General features: G+C 32.5%; 1 protein-coding gene across 1 annotated transcript in view; it reads left to right on the top strand.

Moving 5' to 3' along the window:
* The window catches only part of DNAI4 (dynein axonemal intermediate chain 4), an 82,780-nt gene that overhangs the window by 20,155 nt on the left and 45,826 nt on the right, over positions 1-16,799 (top strand). The window contains 3 exon segments of the mRNA XM_039838521.1: positions 247-359; positions 12,749-12,905; positions 15,242-15,381. Coding sequence (XP_039694455.1) covers positions 247-359; positions 12,749-12,905; positions 15,242-15,381 — 410 coding nt within the window.

Here is a 16,799-nt window from a genome sequence, read left to right as displayed (position 1 = left end):
GGTAATCCATTGAAGGACTTTGGGCATGATTTTGACATGTCTTATCTCTAAAATATATTTAAAATGACTTTTTACTTAAAGAATATTAAAAATCAACTTGATGTTTAAAGAACTCATTAATTTTTAGCAATTTTGCATAGATGATTAAAGTATATTTTATTTCTCAATCTGATAATGTTTTCATTTATATACTTAATTGTCTATAAGGATATCTAACTAAATGAATCATGTTATTTATTATTAAAGATCAGTTTTAGGAAGCAGTATGGTTTCTAAGTCAAGTGCATCAACTAGTGAATCAATAGCAGAAGACCTGGAAGAACCATCCTATAAACGGGAAAGATTGGCTAGTTTTACAGGTAAAGAAAATATAATTGTTTATTTCAGTAACAGTTCATTATTTCTTTAACAAATACACTCATTATATTTTGGTACTCGAGATAAAAGAGCTATGATAATGATTCCCAAATACTGGCCTGTGCAGTAGCTACATGAGAATTACCAGGTTAGTGACTATCCAGATATTTTTTTAAAGTTCCAAGGTGACTGTCTTGCACCACCAGCCTCAGAAACCACAAACTCTTTTCTAAAAGAGCTCAGCTTCTAACTCAGTGGACAAGTAATTCTAATACATTGTGATTAATGCCAAATAAGACATATGCAGAATGTGATGGGATCATTTAGAAAGGAAAGATTAACTCCTTTGAGGTAAAAAGAAAGAATGTTCACAGAGAATATAATTAACTTTTGATTTGGGTTTTTAAAGATAATAGTAATTTGTCAGGGGAACAGAGAAGAGAGATCCATTTCGGGCAGACAATGAAATAGGTAATGCAAAGGGTTATGAAAGTGAAGATAAAAGAATGAGGAAATAATGGTTGATCAAAAGTGCTGGAAGAAATGGGTATGTACTTGAGGGGCATTTGCCTTGGAGTGCAGTAAGGATATCTTTTCCTCTAAGATGATAGTGAAGGATTAGTAGAAATATCGATAAGGTTGGAAAAGTGCTGAATGTACGCTTCTTTTTGGTGATAGACTCTTCTTTTTGATATAATAGGAATGCTTCTGACAACAAGCAAGAGAATACCTACCATTAGCTTAAACAAATAAAGGCTTATTTTTCTCACATTAGAAAAGTTAAGAGGTAGATAGCTTCTAACTCAGCGGACAGGTAATTCTACTCTTTGTGATTAATGCCAAATAATCACAATTGGCTTTGATTTTGTTGGTTAATTATGCCAGACTCTGGATTGGCAGCTCTGATATTCTCTTTTCTTAAGTCTTTTCTTCTTGTTTCTTGCCTTATGGTCTCAAAATATCTACCCCAGCTCTGGATATTATATCCACATTAAAACAGAAAGAAGGAGAAAAGCAGTAGCGCCAGTCATATCTCCTCCATTTATCAGGAAAGAAAAAGCTTTCCCGGAAGTCTTTGTTCTTCCTGTATATTTCTGCTTTTATAGGCCAGAACTGTGTCACATGGCCATCCCTAGCTTCTAGAGAGACCAAGAAAGCTAAATACTTCATTTCCCAATCCCTATTAAGTAGAAAGAGGCAAAGGAAGGTAGGAAGTCTTAGCAATGAAAATTTAGGCAATTAGCAGTGTCTGTTGCAGGAGAAAAGCTCATCATCTCTGAGGGAGACAGAGGATTAGATTATTGTCATGACCTCCCCCAGCCCTCTACCTATATTCTTGCCACCCTCCAATTTGTTTTTTCCAAACTTTCCACAGAGATTTGTTTAAAACCACAATCTAATCACATTCTTCTCTGTTTAAAAGCTCTTCCATGGATTTGCATTGCTCTTAAGATAAAATTTTTATATAATGATTTGCCTTGAGGCTTTCCTCTACTTGTCTATATCACAAAACAAGCAGCAGTGACACAACTTCACTTCCAGAACCCTTGAAGAAGAATATAGATGTTTATATTATCTTGGAAGTTATTCTCTAAAATGAATCACACCTAAACGATTCTACTTCTACCACCTGGCTGCACTTATAAACTAGAACAGTGTTTCTCAATTTTGAATGCACATTAACACCATCTGGTATACCTCTTAAAATTTCCATCCTCGAGTCTCATCCCAGGCCAACTGAATTGGAATATCTTGGAGTGGGGGTTAGATGTAAGTTGTGCACTGATAAGTATATATCTACCTGTTCTGAGATAGGGGAAGTCCTGATTTATAGTATTTGACAATTGCCATGGTAGAACTAATTTCACCACAGCAAATTTCAAGCCATCAACATGAAATTTCTAAATGGAAAGTTAGGAAGAGATGCTTAGAAGCACAGTATTACTTAGTATTTTCACGATACAGATACAATAACTATAATTAACTATAAGAGTTTAGATAAAAGTAAAATTTAGTAACATAGTTAGGAAGTGATGAGTCGTGAGTCTGTTTTTAATGATTCATTTAATTGTAAGTTTATATAATTTAATTTTGAATAATGACTTTGACTCACGAAATTCTTGATAATTTAAAAATTGGCTTGTGTAAGCTGGTACAAGCCTGCTTTAACACACTTCTGGATATAAATATATTAAAATTTTTTTCCCATGTGATCCTAATGTGTATTTCTTTTCTAAATTAGCATTAAAAATACTGATGCCTAGGTCAAATGTCCAGAATTCTGATTTAATTATTATGTGGGATGATGCCTGAGCATCAAGATTTTGAAAGGCTTTCCATGTAATAAGGAATGTGCAGTAAACATTGAGAACCTAACCTTCTTTATAGCAATGGTTTTCAGATTAGTAATATCAATATCACCTGAGAATTCATTAGAAATACACATTATAGGACTGACAAAATAAAAAGCTCTGGGGGTAGTCTTTCAGCTTCACTTCAACATGTCAAGAGCTTAGAAATCATTACGCCTGTCCTGTACCAGGAAACACTTGGACAAACTGAAAATCAATAGCTTTTCTTGGATCCAAAATCTGGATACACAGGCAGTCCAGAGAAATACAGCTCCTGAAATTTGCTTACCACATTCTGGGGAACACATACATGATTATTTTTATGAAGCCAAGGGCTTACTAGTATGAGAGTAAAAAAATCCTTGGTGGACCACAGTGATGCCTTCATATGGGCTTTCCTTCCAGGAATCCACCAAATTCTCCCAGTGAGAATCTGAGAAAGATATATTAGAAAGTTTAACTAGGGGAGGGATGGAATAGCCACCTTTAAATCCTCCTAGACTCTCTCTTCTCCCCGCAAAAAACCTAGTCTCCGGGATAAAAAAAAAAAAAAAAAAAAAAAATTGCCAGAGAATAATTTTCATGCTGTATCCCATTTAGGAAAAGGGAATTCTACTCTAGCGCCAGTCTGCCTTTCTCACCTAAAGGGAGAAAAAAACAGAGACCAGGGCTTTAAAGAATTAGATTGAGAATGTTGCAGCCAGGGAAAGGAATAAGTGAGGGGAGTAAGAAAGCTATACTCTTGGAGTAGGGACAGAAATACTTATGAACACCACAACTCCAAGACAGGTCCATTAAAAGACAGACTTAAACACATTATAGAATACTTCCCTTCCCCCCACACTTTACCACCATACCAACAAGTCTTCAGGATAATAATACTTAATTATAGCTGAAAGACCTGCAAGACACAGTTTTTCTCTAAGGAGCAGTACAAAGAAAAGCCCCAAAACCAAGAGGGGATACAAAAATTAGGACTCTAGAGAAATTTGAAGCCTCTGAATACCTATGGCTAAAACAAACATTAAATACAGCTGGACTCCCAGCCTGATTAACATAGATTCTTATACTAAAGTCCTATTTACCTCAGTACTTAGTACCTGATTCAACATGCCTGACTTTAAAAAAAAAAAAGTCATATGCTAAAGGACAAAGAAAAATATATTTTGAAGAAATCAAGTAAGCTATGACATTTAGAAATTCAGACAGAGAATTTAAAATAATTATATTTAATATGTTAAGAACTCTAATGGAAAAAGTATGCCACATGCAAGGTGTGTAATGTCAACAGAGGGATGAAAATTAATAAAAAAGAGTCAAATGGGAATGCTAGAAATAAAAACATGGTAACAAATGAAGACTATTTTGATAGGCTCATCAGTAGACTTGGCAGGGTTGAGAAAAGAATCAGTTAATTTGAACAGAGGTCAATGGAAATTTCCCAAACTGAAATGCAAAGAGAAAAAAACAGAATAGGCATCCAAAACCTGTGGGACAATATCGAAAGGTGAACGCAAATAATTGGAATAGTACAAGAGAATGAAGTAGAATATTTGTAGTAATAATGGTTCAGAATATTCCAGAATTAATGACGGACATTAACCCACAGTTACAAGAAGTTTGGAGAACACCAAGCAAGATAAGTTTCCAAACAAAAAGACAAACAAACAAAATCAACCTAAGAATATTATATTCAAATTGCAGACAAAGAGAAAATATTGAAGGAAGCCTGAGGGGGGAAACACTTGACCTACAATGGACTTTAAGAGTGAAATGAAATCTTTAAAGTGTTAAAAAACAAAAAACAAAACAAAACAAAAAAACCCTGGCATTCTACAATTCTATTCAAGCAGTTATACTTCAAAATGAAAGAGGAAAACTTTCTCAGATAAATTCAGAGGGAATTCATTGCCACTAGACCTGCTCTGAAAGAACTTCTTCAGGTACAGGGAAAATTATATATAGTTCAGAAACTACATAAAGAAAAGAAATATTGGAAAAGGAATAAATAGAGGTTAAAATCATTTTTTTTTGTTGTTCAGAACAAGGTAGATAATCAGGCATAATGACAACAATTCTGTAATGATAAAGGGTTAAAAAAATGTATGCACATTCTTCTCAAGCTCACATAGAAGATTCACCAAGATAGACCATATTCTAGACCATAACACACCCTCAACAGGTTTAAAGAATAGAGTACAAAGTATGTGCTCAGGCCACAACAGAAATAAAACAAATCAGCAACAGTCAGATAGCTGGGAAATTTCCAAATATTTTAAAATTAAACAACAATTTGAAATAACCAATGGGTAAAAGAAGTCTCATGAGAAATTAAAAAATATTTTGACCTTAATGGAACTACAACTTATCAAAATTTGGGGCATGCAGGAAAATCAGTGTTTAAAGGGAAATTTATAGCACTAAATGCATATATTGAGAAAGAAGAGCAATATAAAAGTAATAACTTAGGCTTTTATATTAGTAAACAAAAGAAAGAAGAGTACATTTAACCTGAAGTAAGCGAAGAAAATAGTCTTGGAGCAGAAATCAGTGAAATTTGAAACAGAAAAATAGTAGAGTATCAATGATACCAAAATCTGGCTCATTGAAAATATCAGTAAAATTGATAAAATTTTACCTATATTAACAAAGAAAAAAAGAAAGAATATACATATTGCCAATAGAAATAAAAGATGTCATCACTGCTGAACCCATGGACTAAAAAGGATAATAAGGAAATAGTGCAAAAAATTCTGTGCCCACAAATTTTGAATTTAGATGAAGTAGACTAGTTTTTATTAAAGTCACAAACTATCAAAACTCACTTGAGGAGAATAGGTCATCTTAACAGCTTTTTATATATTTAAGAAATTGAAGTAGTAGTTGAAAACACCCCCAAAAAGAAAATAACCAGGTCCAGATAATTTCACTGGTCAACTCTACCAATCATTTAAGGAAGAAACATTTTTATACAGTCTATTCCAGGAAATAGGTGGAGAGGGAACATTCACCAATATTACCGTAATACCAAAACCAAATAAAGGCATTTTAAGAAAATTAGAGACCAATAACTCTCATGGAACATAGATGCAAAAAAAAAAAATTAAAATTAATATTAGAAAACAAAATCTAGCAATTTATAAAGGGGATAATATATCTCAACTAAATGAGATCCATTTCAGGAATGTAAGACTGGTTCAACAATTGTAAATTTTAAAAGAATGTAATTTATCATATTAACAGACCGAATAAAAACCATACAAACTATCAAAAGATGCAGGAAAAGTATTTGATGAAATCTGATATCCATTCATAATAAAAAAAAAATACTTAAAAAACAAAGAATAGAAGGAACTTCCTTAACCTAATAAAGGGAATATATAAAAACAAGTCAAGGGTACAAATTTCCAGTTATAAAAGGAATCGGTCATGGGGATGTAATGTACTGGATGGCAACTATAGTTAACAACACTGTGTTGCGTATTTAAAAGCAGCTAGGAGAGTGGAGTTCTCAGCACAAGAAAAAAATTATCTTTGTATAGTGACAAACGTTAACTAGACTTACTGTGGTCATTTTGTCATCATTTTACAGTATATCCAAATATTAAATCATTACATTTTATACCTGAAGCTAATATAATGTTATGTGGATTGTACCTCAAAAAAATACTAAGGCTCATATTATATTTAATGAAGAGAAGCTGAACGCTTTCCTGCTAAGATCCAGAATAAGGAAAGGATGTCCTCTCTCACCACTGCTATTCAGCATTGTATTGGAAGTCCTCCCTAGTGTAATAAGACAAGAAAAATATAATTTATATATTGGAAAGGAAGAAATAAAACTGTCTATATTTGCTGATGACATCGTTGTTTATGTAGAAAATCCTACGGAATCTACAAAAACAAAAACTCCTGGCACCAATAAGCTTATATCCTGCAACATTGCAGGATAATATATAAAAGTAATACTTTTCTATGTACCATCAGTGGACAACTGGAATTTGAAATTTTAAAAAACAGTGTCATTTACAGTAGAACTAAAACAAATGTAAAAATCTAACAAAATATGGACAATATCTGTATGCAGAAAACTACAAAACAGGGAAGAAAGAAAATGGATCTAAATAAATGGAAAGATATTCCATGTTCATGCATTGGAAAATTTGATATTTTTTAGATGTCATTTCTTCATAATTTAATGTATAGATTCAATCCAATCTCTATCAAAATCTCAGGAAGATTTTTTTTGTGTGTGTATATATATATATATATATACACACATATATACACACACATATATTAACTGATTCTATAATTTATATAGAAAGGCAAAGGACCTAGAATAGCCAACACAACCTTGAAAAAAAAATTGAAGGACTCACCTGATTTCAAGAGTAAGTGTAAAGCTACAGTTGTCAAGACAGTGTATTAGTAAAACAATAAACACTGATCAATGGAACAGAATAGAGATCCCAGAAATAGACTCACAGTACTGTAATAAACTGACCTTTGACAAAGACACAGAAGCAGTTTAATGGAGAAAAAATTATCTTTTTAACAACTGCGATGGAACAACTGTACATCAAAATGCAAAAAAAAAAGAAAGTGAACATAGACACAGACATTACACCTTACACAAAAATTAATGCCAAATGCGCCACATACCTAAATGTGAAATGAAAAAGTATAAAATTTCTTAAAATATCAGAAAATAATTTGTGTGATCTTAGATTGGTGATGAGATTTTTAGATATGACACCAAAAGCATAATGCAAGAAAAAAATTGATAGATTCGACTTTATTAAAATTAAAATTTTTGCTCTGTGAGACAGTGTTAAGTGAATGAAAAGGCAAGCCATACACTGGGAAAAAATATTAACAAATTACATGTATGATAAAGAACTTGTATCCAGAATATATAAAGAACTCTTAAAACTTAATATAAAAACAGCCAACCAATTAAAAAAAGCACAAATGAATGGAACAAAAATGCCTCCAAAAAAGATATACGTATGGCAAATAAGTATATGCAAAGATACTCAGCTTCATTTGTTTTTACACTTGATTTTAGCCAAAAGGCCGAGAAGCAATACTTCATTTGTTTTTAGGGAAATGCAAATGAATAAGATACCGCGTACTCATTAAAACAGCTAAATCCCCCCCCCAAAAAACGGATGATACCAATTGCTGGCAAATATATGAAGCAGTAGCAACTCTCAGTCATTACTGATGGGAATAACACAACAAATTTTAACGACAATTCAGCAGTTTCTTATAAAGCTAAATGTAGTATCACCATATAATACAGCAGCTCCACTCCTAAGTATTTATTCAACTGGTTTGAAAACATATCCACACAAAAACCTGCACTCAAATGTTTCTAGGCGCTTAATCATAATCACAAAAATTGGAATCAATCAAGATGTCCTTTAATAGATGAATGGATAAGGGTACATACACAGAACAAAGGGTACATCCATACAATGGAAGAGTATTTAGCAATAAAAATAAATGAGCTATAAATCTATTCAATAACATGAAAGAATCTTAAATGTTCATTGCTAAGTCAAATCAGTCAGAAAAGACTAGTGTATAGCATTGCATAATTCCATTTATATGATATTCTGGAAAATGCAAAAGCATAAAACAGAAAATAGATCAGTGGTTGCCAGGGACTTAGGAGAGGGGGTTGAATATGTGTAACACAGTGGATTTTTTAGGATGATGAAACTTTTCTGTATGATACTGTAGTAGTGGATACATGACACTATGCATTTATAAAAATTTGTGGAATCTTACATCACAAAAATAAACTTTAATATATCTACATTAAAAAAAATAGTACTATTAAGAGATCGAAGGATCCTTGAATGGAATACACGGTGGCATCAGAATCTAACTACTTTTTCAAATGTATGACATCACCTTACTGAATAGTGATGGTGAGGCAGGGGGAACGATAACCCTAAATAGTGTTGAAATTGAGCAGAGACTGTAAGTTTTCAAACATGGAAATGCACATAAGTAGTATACTCTAGTTAATAAACTCATTTTCCATAGAGGTATGGGTTAACAATTCTGGATTATTGTGCATGTATACTAGGATTGAACACATAAATAAATGGAGGGCAGCTGGTGGGAAGCAGATTTCACATTGTTTGAGTGGAAGTTTACAGACAAACGGGAGGAGATTAGAATTATACATGTGGTACTAGATGAGAACCAAGAATGTTACTATGAACTCACGTTTAGCTTAATATAGATACAGATTGATATATGTATATTGATATAGATGCATACATGGGTTAGTATAGTAACTGGTATTTCCTAGTTCTGTCTGCTGAGAAGGCCTGAAAACAACATCCTAGTAACAATAGTATACCTGGGGCCCAGATCTTGGTTTCTAATACCATTTTCCAATAGAAGGAACCAGAGATCTTTGGAGAAATGATTGATTCTAGAGCTGTTCAGGGCATATGTAAGATGAATCAGAAAGTAAACAAATGCTAAGAAAAAAAACTACAATAAACAAACAAAAATGTGGATGTATGTGAAAGAGACATAGTAGCCAACAGAAGGAGCTCCCAATGATCAAAGGTTGAACAATTTCAACAATGAAATAACATAAGATTATAACCCAAGTATAAAGCAAACAATGAGTACATACTGATATAAAGAAATGGTTAAATAAATAAATGGGGGAGAATAGATAAATATCATGTACAAAAGAATTCCAAATAATTTATATAGCTATTCTTCCCTTAAGAAGATGGAGCTTGACTCCCCATCTTGTTTAAGTGTAGGCTTTGCATATTGGCATCCTTCCAAAAAGTACTGGATATAGGGAGGAGGGGAAGAGTAACTTAAGTGCAAAGAAACCTGACAAACACTTTCTCAGGTCAAGGTTAACATCATCAGTGGTAAGTCATGTTGGTAGCATGTGCCCTTGATATGCGATGATAATGACACTTTAGCTTTTTAGTCTTCCCATAAATCCATAACCCCGTTCTACCATGATGAAACCAAATTGAAAGACATTCTACAAAATACATGACCAGTACTTCTTAAAACTCAAGGCCATCAAAAACAAGGGAAGTCTGAGGAACTATCACAATCTAGGGAGGCCTAAGTAGATATGACTAAATGTAATGCATCTTGGATTAGATCCTGGAAAAGAAAAAGGACATTGGTTAAAAACTAATAAAATTGGGATAAAGTATGGCCTTTTGATAATAACAAAGTATCAATACTGGTTTATTGGTGTGATAGATGTATCATAGTAATGTTAACAATAGGAAAAACTAGGTACAAGGTATACAGGAACTTTTTGTTATATTCTTGCAAATCTGTATATGTAAAACTATTCTGAAATAAAACATTTATTAAATTTTTTTTTAAAAATGTCTAGAGATGAATCCCTAGACATTTAACATACTCTCCAAGTGATTCTGATGCATGCTGAAGTTTGAGAACTCTTGCTTTACTGTATAATCAAAAAGAGGCTTATGGTTAGAAAAGTTTGTGGTTTTATTTCCAAGCTAGGGACCAAACAGCATCTTACACACAGATTGTCTCTAGGAGGTCTCAGAGAATAAATGAATAAGGATAAGATACCTTTTTACATAAACTCATAAAGTATTTTGACTTGCATATAATCCATTTGTGAGGAGAGAGGCAAGAATAAAATGATGTTGTGAGTCAGTGATATTGTAATCGTATCATACCAATTCTAGCCTAAGTAGGGGCCAAGAAAGGGGTCTCCGAAGGTTGCCAAATAATGGCATCCCTTTTCACACACAGTTAGAAATTAATTGAAAAATATAGCAAGAGTGAATATGATAGATTGGAGCCAAAATATGACATTACGGATAAAGACCAGCTGTTAATCTCCCAAATTTGATAGACTTACTCACCCATTCATTAAAGTGTCTAGACCAATTCAGGCCCACCCTAACCCTCTTAAAGGGGCATCATGAGTTAAGGTGTGGAGAGGAACCAAGATTGTCATACTAGAGCTCCTTCCTTCCAGAACAACCATCACGAGTGGAGAAGATATGTTCTCTTCATCACTGGCAGAAGATGTGTTCTCTTCATCACCTGGAGCAGGCGAGGCAGATTGATAAATTTGTAATGCTTTTCCAGATGGAAAGGGATATGTAGTCAAGATCTGGTTGTAAGGCTAGTTTAAAGTTAGAGAATCTAACCCATGAAATAGCTTCTACAGGTATATGGGGGAGTCTAAAACAATTTCTCAATATGTATCAAATTTAAGCAACATTCAGACAATGGTCAATCCAGAGATCCAGGCAAAAATACTATTTGCCAATCTAGGGTTTGTCTATAAATGGTAGCTATTAAGTAGAAGATTGACTAGACTATTACTTTCCTTAACCACAATAGATAATTGAGATGTTACTATATTAGGTTTTATATGTGTGATACAGCTAATGTAAGATCATTTGTTTTATAATTAGCATTCCTGTGCCACAATGCTACTTCGAAGTAGATATAGCTAAATCATAAATGGAGATCTGTTGGTCTAAGTTAGAGAATCGGGAGCCTAAATTTCTAGTCATAAAATTGCCAGTTTGAGACTTCTCACTTAGCCTCTGTTTCCCATTTTCTTCATTGATAAAAAGAATAGTTTGGACTAGATATACCTCAAATTGTGTTCATGTGACTAATTCATTTACTTATTCACTTATCCTATATTTACCTTAGCCAAATTGACTTACATAAATCATCTCTTCCTCATATTTTAAATTTATTGCAGAAATAATAAAAATTAAAGAATATTTTTAAAAAGAGTAACAACTTAAAATTTTCCATTTCCCGAGGGAGGAGCGGGGAGGGAGATGGGGGGAAATTTTTAAATCATTTCTTCAATTAAAAAATTAAAAAATTAAATGAGAAAAATAAAAATAAAAAAATAATAAAAAATAAAATTTCTATTTCCTGACCTTGTCCATATGCATTAGTATTTTACATTGTTATAACCATACTATAGGTTCTGTTCTGGATTGTTCGTCACTTATTTTATCATAAATATATTTTAATAAGTTTTATTATATTTAATTACTATTTAATATTCATAGATGAGTATACTATAATTTATTTAACCATTCTAAATGCTGATGGTTAGTTTGTGGAATTAGTAACTTGTATTATTGTTTTTAGCATATGTAGAGGAAAGTGTTTTTCTCAGGCTCTGGGCCTTCTTAAGACTGAGCTTTAGTCTGTAGAAAGTATATACCCTTATGTCTTGTTTTCCTAAAGCTATTCAAGCTTTACACTTCCCAAAGCCTCATGGATCCCTGCTTCACACCCTATTTTTAACAGAAAACAGTGAACTCTGACCTATATACCTTGTCTTATCTTACTGTTACCCACACAACCAAGTCCAAACTCCCCCAGCCCTGAATGAAATTTTTCAAGGACCTGGATCAGACCTCTGACTAGCCTAAAGGCTGAGGCTAATCCTTTTCAATGTATTACTTGCATGGATATAGAGCCTATTTTATCCCTATGTTTAACCAGAACTTTCAGTGGAGAATCTTTTTAGCTATTGATGAAGATGATTAGAGCAGGGCTATAATCTAAATCAGACACAACTGATAAGAAAGCCAAACAAAGAATAAAAGGTTGTTGTAGATACAGACTGGAAATTAACTTAAGGGCTCAAAGAAGGTTTGTATACTATGTCCCCCAAATACAATCACCCATTTTCTTCTTGAGTAGTATCAAAAATCACCCCAGTGTCTCTGTTAATATTATAGGATAGATATAATGAGATGCCCTTGGAGTTATGACTACAAGTATGAGACTAGGATAGGCTTGATAAATCAGGAACAGAGACTGTTTATGAGTGATAATATCATTTGGCTTCTGAGGGATTGAATAGACTACATACAGCTCACAACATTGACTGCTCCTTGACCATATAAAGCCACTTGCAATATATGACCTATCTTGATATCTTGGTGAAATGAAAATTTAAAACAGCAATTAGTAAATGATTTTTATTAAGTCATGTACTTTAGATTTACGAGTTATAAGGACAACACCTGGAAAAACTGTAACGAAAGAAGACCTGGAGAAGACTGTAGAGATAATACTCACAGAGACAGAAACACTAGGATTTTTTAACCTACCAACAGTCATGGTTTCGGTAGAATCTGAAGAAGCTGAGAAAGTAAGGTATGTATGGTTCAACTGTCTACACTGCTTCTGTAATTCAAATGCTGGTTATTTTGTTTCTGTCCTTGAGGATTCCTGGATAAATACTGTGGTGTATGTGCCTAGTGAAATTATATATAAAACTATATATGTGCTCTGTGAAATTATATATAAATTATTTATGTTGTATATATTTTTTCTGGAGGAAGAACCAATAGATTTACCATATTCTTTAAGAAGTAAGTGAAATACTAAGTTAAATAACAAAAGAAATGAAGGAAATTTCTAAGTCACAATATAGGTTTTAATGATCTTTATGCATATGTAAGTTGTTTTCAATTTAAAAGGAAAGGACTGAGATTTTAATATTCACAACTTAAGGGAATATATGTTATGGGAATATAACTGACTTTGCTATATTAGAGTAGATTTTCCATTTCTCTATTAATGAATACAAACATATTACTAGTTTTTGCCTCATGCATTTTGAACCTCTGTCACTAGGTACATATACATTAAGAATTGTTGTCTTTTTGATAGATTGACCCCTTTATCATTATATAATGCTGCTCTTTATTTCTGAAGTCTTGCTCTGAAGTCTGAAATTAATAAAGCTACTATAAGTAGGTTATTAATATAATTATTCAGGTAATTTAGAATATGATGCATAGTACTAAAAAAATCCATTAAAATAATTTTTAGGGTATTATTCTTACCCAAATATAAAATGTTATAGAATTGTTTGCACTATAAAATATATAACAATTAGATTCTGAATAAATACTTTTTAAAGCTCATAAGACATAAAAGAAAGCTGCTAGGACCATAAAAAGGAAATGGAAAAATAGCAAAGAGATTGATAAGTGATGTGAAATCAGAGAGAGAGAGAGAGATTCTAGAAGCAAATGGTATATTAGCTCATGGATCTAGAGCCCACCAGTAAGCCTTGGGTCTCCCACAAATTGAGAAAGCTGACTTATATTGGAAATACATCTAAAATGAATGTTAAAATAAAATATGTTTATATAATTGTTGAAATTAAGAAGTAAACATTGACTTAGATCTTGAAATTAAAAAGTAAATATTAAATTTAAACAAGACATAATTAAATAGAGATTTAATAAATTGAATCTGAATACTGTACAAACATAGATCTGGATAAATTATACACAGTTTGGAGAGAAGAATGGGATATAAAGAATGAAAAAGTTTAAAAGGATATTGACAATAGAATAAAGGTCTAACATACACCTAGTCAGTTCCCAAAGGCAGAATAAAAAGAATGGAAGAGAGGTACTATTCAAAGTCTTGAGTGGGTGAAGACTTTCTCAAACTATTTAAAGGCTCCATTCTACAAAAATAGGAATAAATAAAAAGAAATCTACAAAATAAGAATGAACTCAGTACATTGTACCGATACTTCAGAATATCAAGTATTAAAAGATTTTTAAAACAGAAGAAAGAGAAAACATATCATCTACAGAGAAATGATTAAACTGACAGCATTATTAGTGATAAAGAAGGTCACTTCATAATGATAAAAAGGTATAAGAGTTCTAGACTTGAATTTTCCTAATAAAATAATCTCCAAATATATGAAACAAAAATTGGAAACTTGCTAAAGATCCTATTAAAGTAATATATTTAAACACACCTCTCTTAATTATTGATAAAATAATTATCAACCAATAAAAATTAGTTTAAATGTAGAAAACTTGAACAAAATGTAATTTAATGGTTATACATAGAATAGTACATTCCACAATTAGAGAACACATGCTCTTTTCAAGCACACGTGGAACATTTATAAAAATCATCCATGCACAAGGCCATGAAACAAAGTTTTAAAATTTCAAAGAAATGGTATCATACTAAATTCTCTAACCACAGTGGAATGAAGCTGAAAATTAATAACATAAATCTCCACTAGAACATAGACGCACATTCACGTACACATTTGGAAGTAAGCACATTCTTTAAATTCTTCATGAATTGAATAAGTCATAATGAAGATTTAAGAAATACTCAGAACTAAACAATTATGAAAATAATACATACAGGATGACACAAAAATGAGTAGTACTCTGAGGAAAATTTATAGCTTCGAGTGTCTATATCAAAGTTTATAAAATCTGCATGGAAATAATGCCGGCAGGGATATTGGGAGGTATAGTATAAAAAATCCTTTGGTGGTAGTTCAATGCAGTCTCTTCCTAAGGAATGTTTTTAACTTTCACTCTTTGGTGCAATCCACATTCAGGAAAGTAAATTTGAGGAAAGACATAATATAAAAAGATGATGTGTATGTTAATAATTGATTTTTATTAATTAGTTGCATATATGTTATTTTTTAATAGCCGGAGAAACAAAAATTATGAGACCCTTTGTAGAAATAGATTAGGCAATGATTTATATGTTGAAAGGATGATGCAGACTATTAATGGAGCACCAAAGAATAAAGACGTTCAGTGTGACAAAATCATAAAGCAAGACAAAGGTAATTTATGTTCTGCTTGATAAACTACCCTGTTGAATTAATATGCATTTTGAGTCTGTCAATTAGTAAATGTTGAAATATATAAAGCAAAAATAGAAATAATTTGGCCACATCACAACAGTAGCTGGGTACTATGATCTACAGCTTTCAGAATTTGACTGGTAAGTTAACAAATAATAAATACAGATATAGAAGATTTGAATAACATAATTATCAATCTTGATTTTTATACAAACTATATCACAGAACTTTGTACTCTTCAAATGTTTAAGAAGCATTTATAGAAACTAACAGTTTATGTTACAAAGAATATCAACTGTAAGTAATAACATTTAAAATATTCCAGACACTATTCTAGGCCTTTCACATATATTAACTGATTTAATTCTCACAACATCCTTATGAGGTAGGTATTATTATATCCCCCCATATTATAGAGGAAGAAACAGACAAAGAGAAGTTAGCTAATTTGCCCAAGGTCACTCAGCTGGTATTGCAGACAATGTTACCCCTAGACAGTCTAGTTCTAGAGTCTGTGCTCTTAACTACTACACTTACTATCTTTCAATGTTTATAAATTAACAATCCTGAGACCACTGCATAGTCAAAAATCTGTGAAGTGTGACCAAAGAGGTAATTAAAAGAAAGGTTATAATCTTAATGGCCTTTGTTACTGAGCAAAACTATAAACTGGTTATTTAAAAAGATTAAAATAGACAAACTTCTAAGCAAGTGCTAAATCAAGAAAAGGGCAACTTATTAGCAGAAAAGCTTTGTGGCATCTTTACTTGTTCTTGACCCATTCCCCTCCCCAGTGTGGTGGTGGTCTTAAAGACAGCAGCCTGCCTTCCCAGTAAGAGACCCTGGCCTCTGGTTCTAGAGGGAGGAGAGCAGACCTTATTCTCAAGGAATTTGGTTTGTCTGTTTTACTCTGTCTGGGGGCTACCTGAAGGACTGACACAAGACACTAAGTTCTTTTTTTTTTTTTTTTTTTGCCTGACTCATAACTCTCAGGTGGTAAAGCAATTGTGCATATCATATTCTTCAAAAATGTTATGAGGAAAATGAACAACTCACCTCTACTGAGGCAAGAGAATACAATTGAGTCAAACAAGAGACACTGAAAGCCTGGGAGAAAAAGCTAGGAAGAGAGTTTCTTTGGGAAATTAAGGTATTGAAAAATGCTTGCATATACAGAGGAATTTAGAAAGTCATGTGCATGCCTAGAGCAGGATGAGAGCTCAGAAAAGACTTAAAATATCCCAAACTACTTCTGACTGATCTCTGGGCTCAGTATAAGCAGGAAGTAAAGGCTAAGGCATGTTTTTAAACAACCTGGTTTAGCACTCAAGGAAGACCCCAATAGAGACCCAATCTGCAAAGACTGGTTGAGGTTTTTTTTTTCCTTTTTTTTTTTT

Source organism: Pteropus medius, unplaced genomic scaffold, assembly GCF_902729225.1.
Source record: "Pteropus medius unplaced genomic scaffold, Ma_sr-lr_union100, whole genome shotgun sequence".
Taxonomy (NCBI): domain Eukaryota; kingdom Metazoa; phylum Chordata; class Mammalia; order Chiroptera; family Pteropodidae; genus Pteropus; species Pteropus medius.
This window is presented reverse-complemented; position numbering and strand designations above follow the sequence as displayed.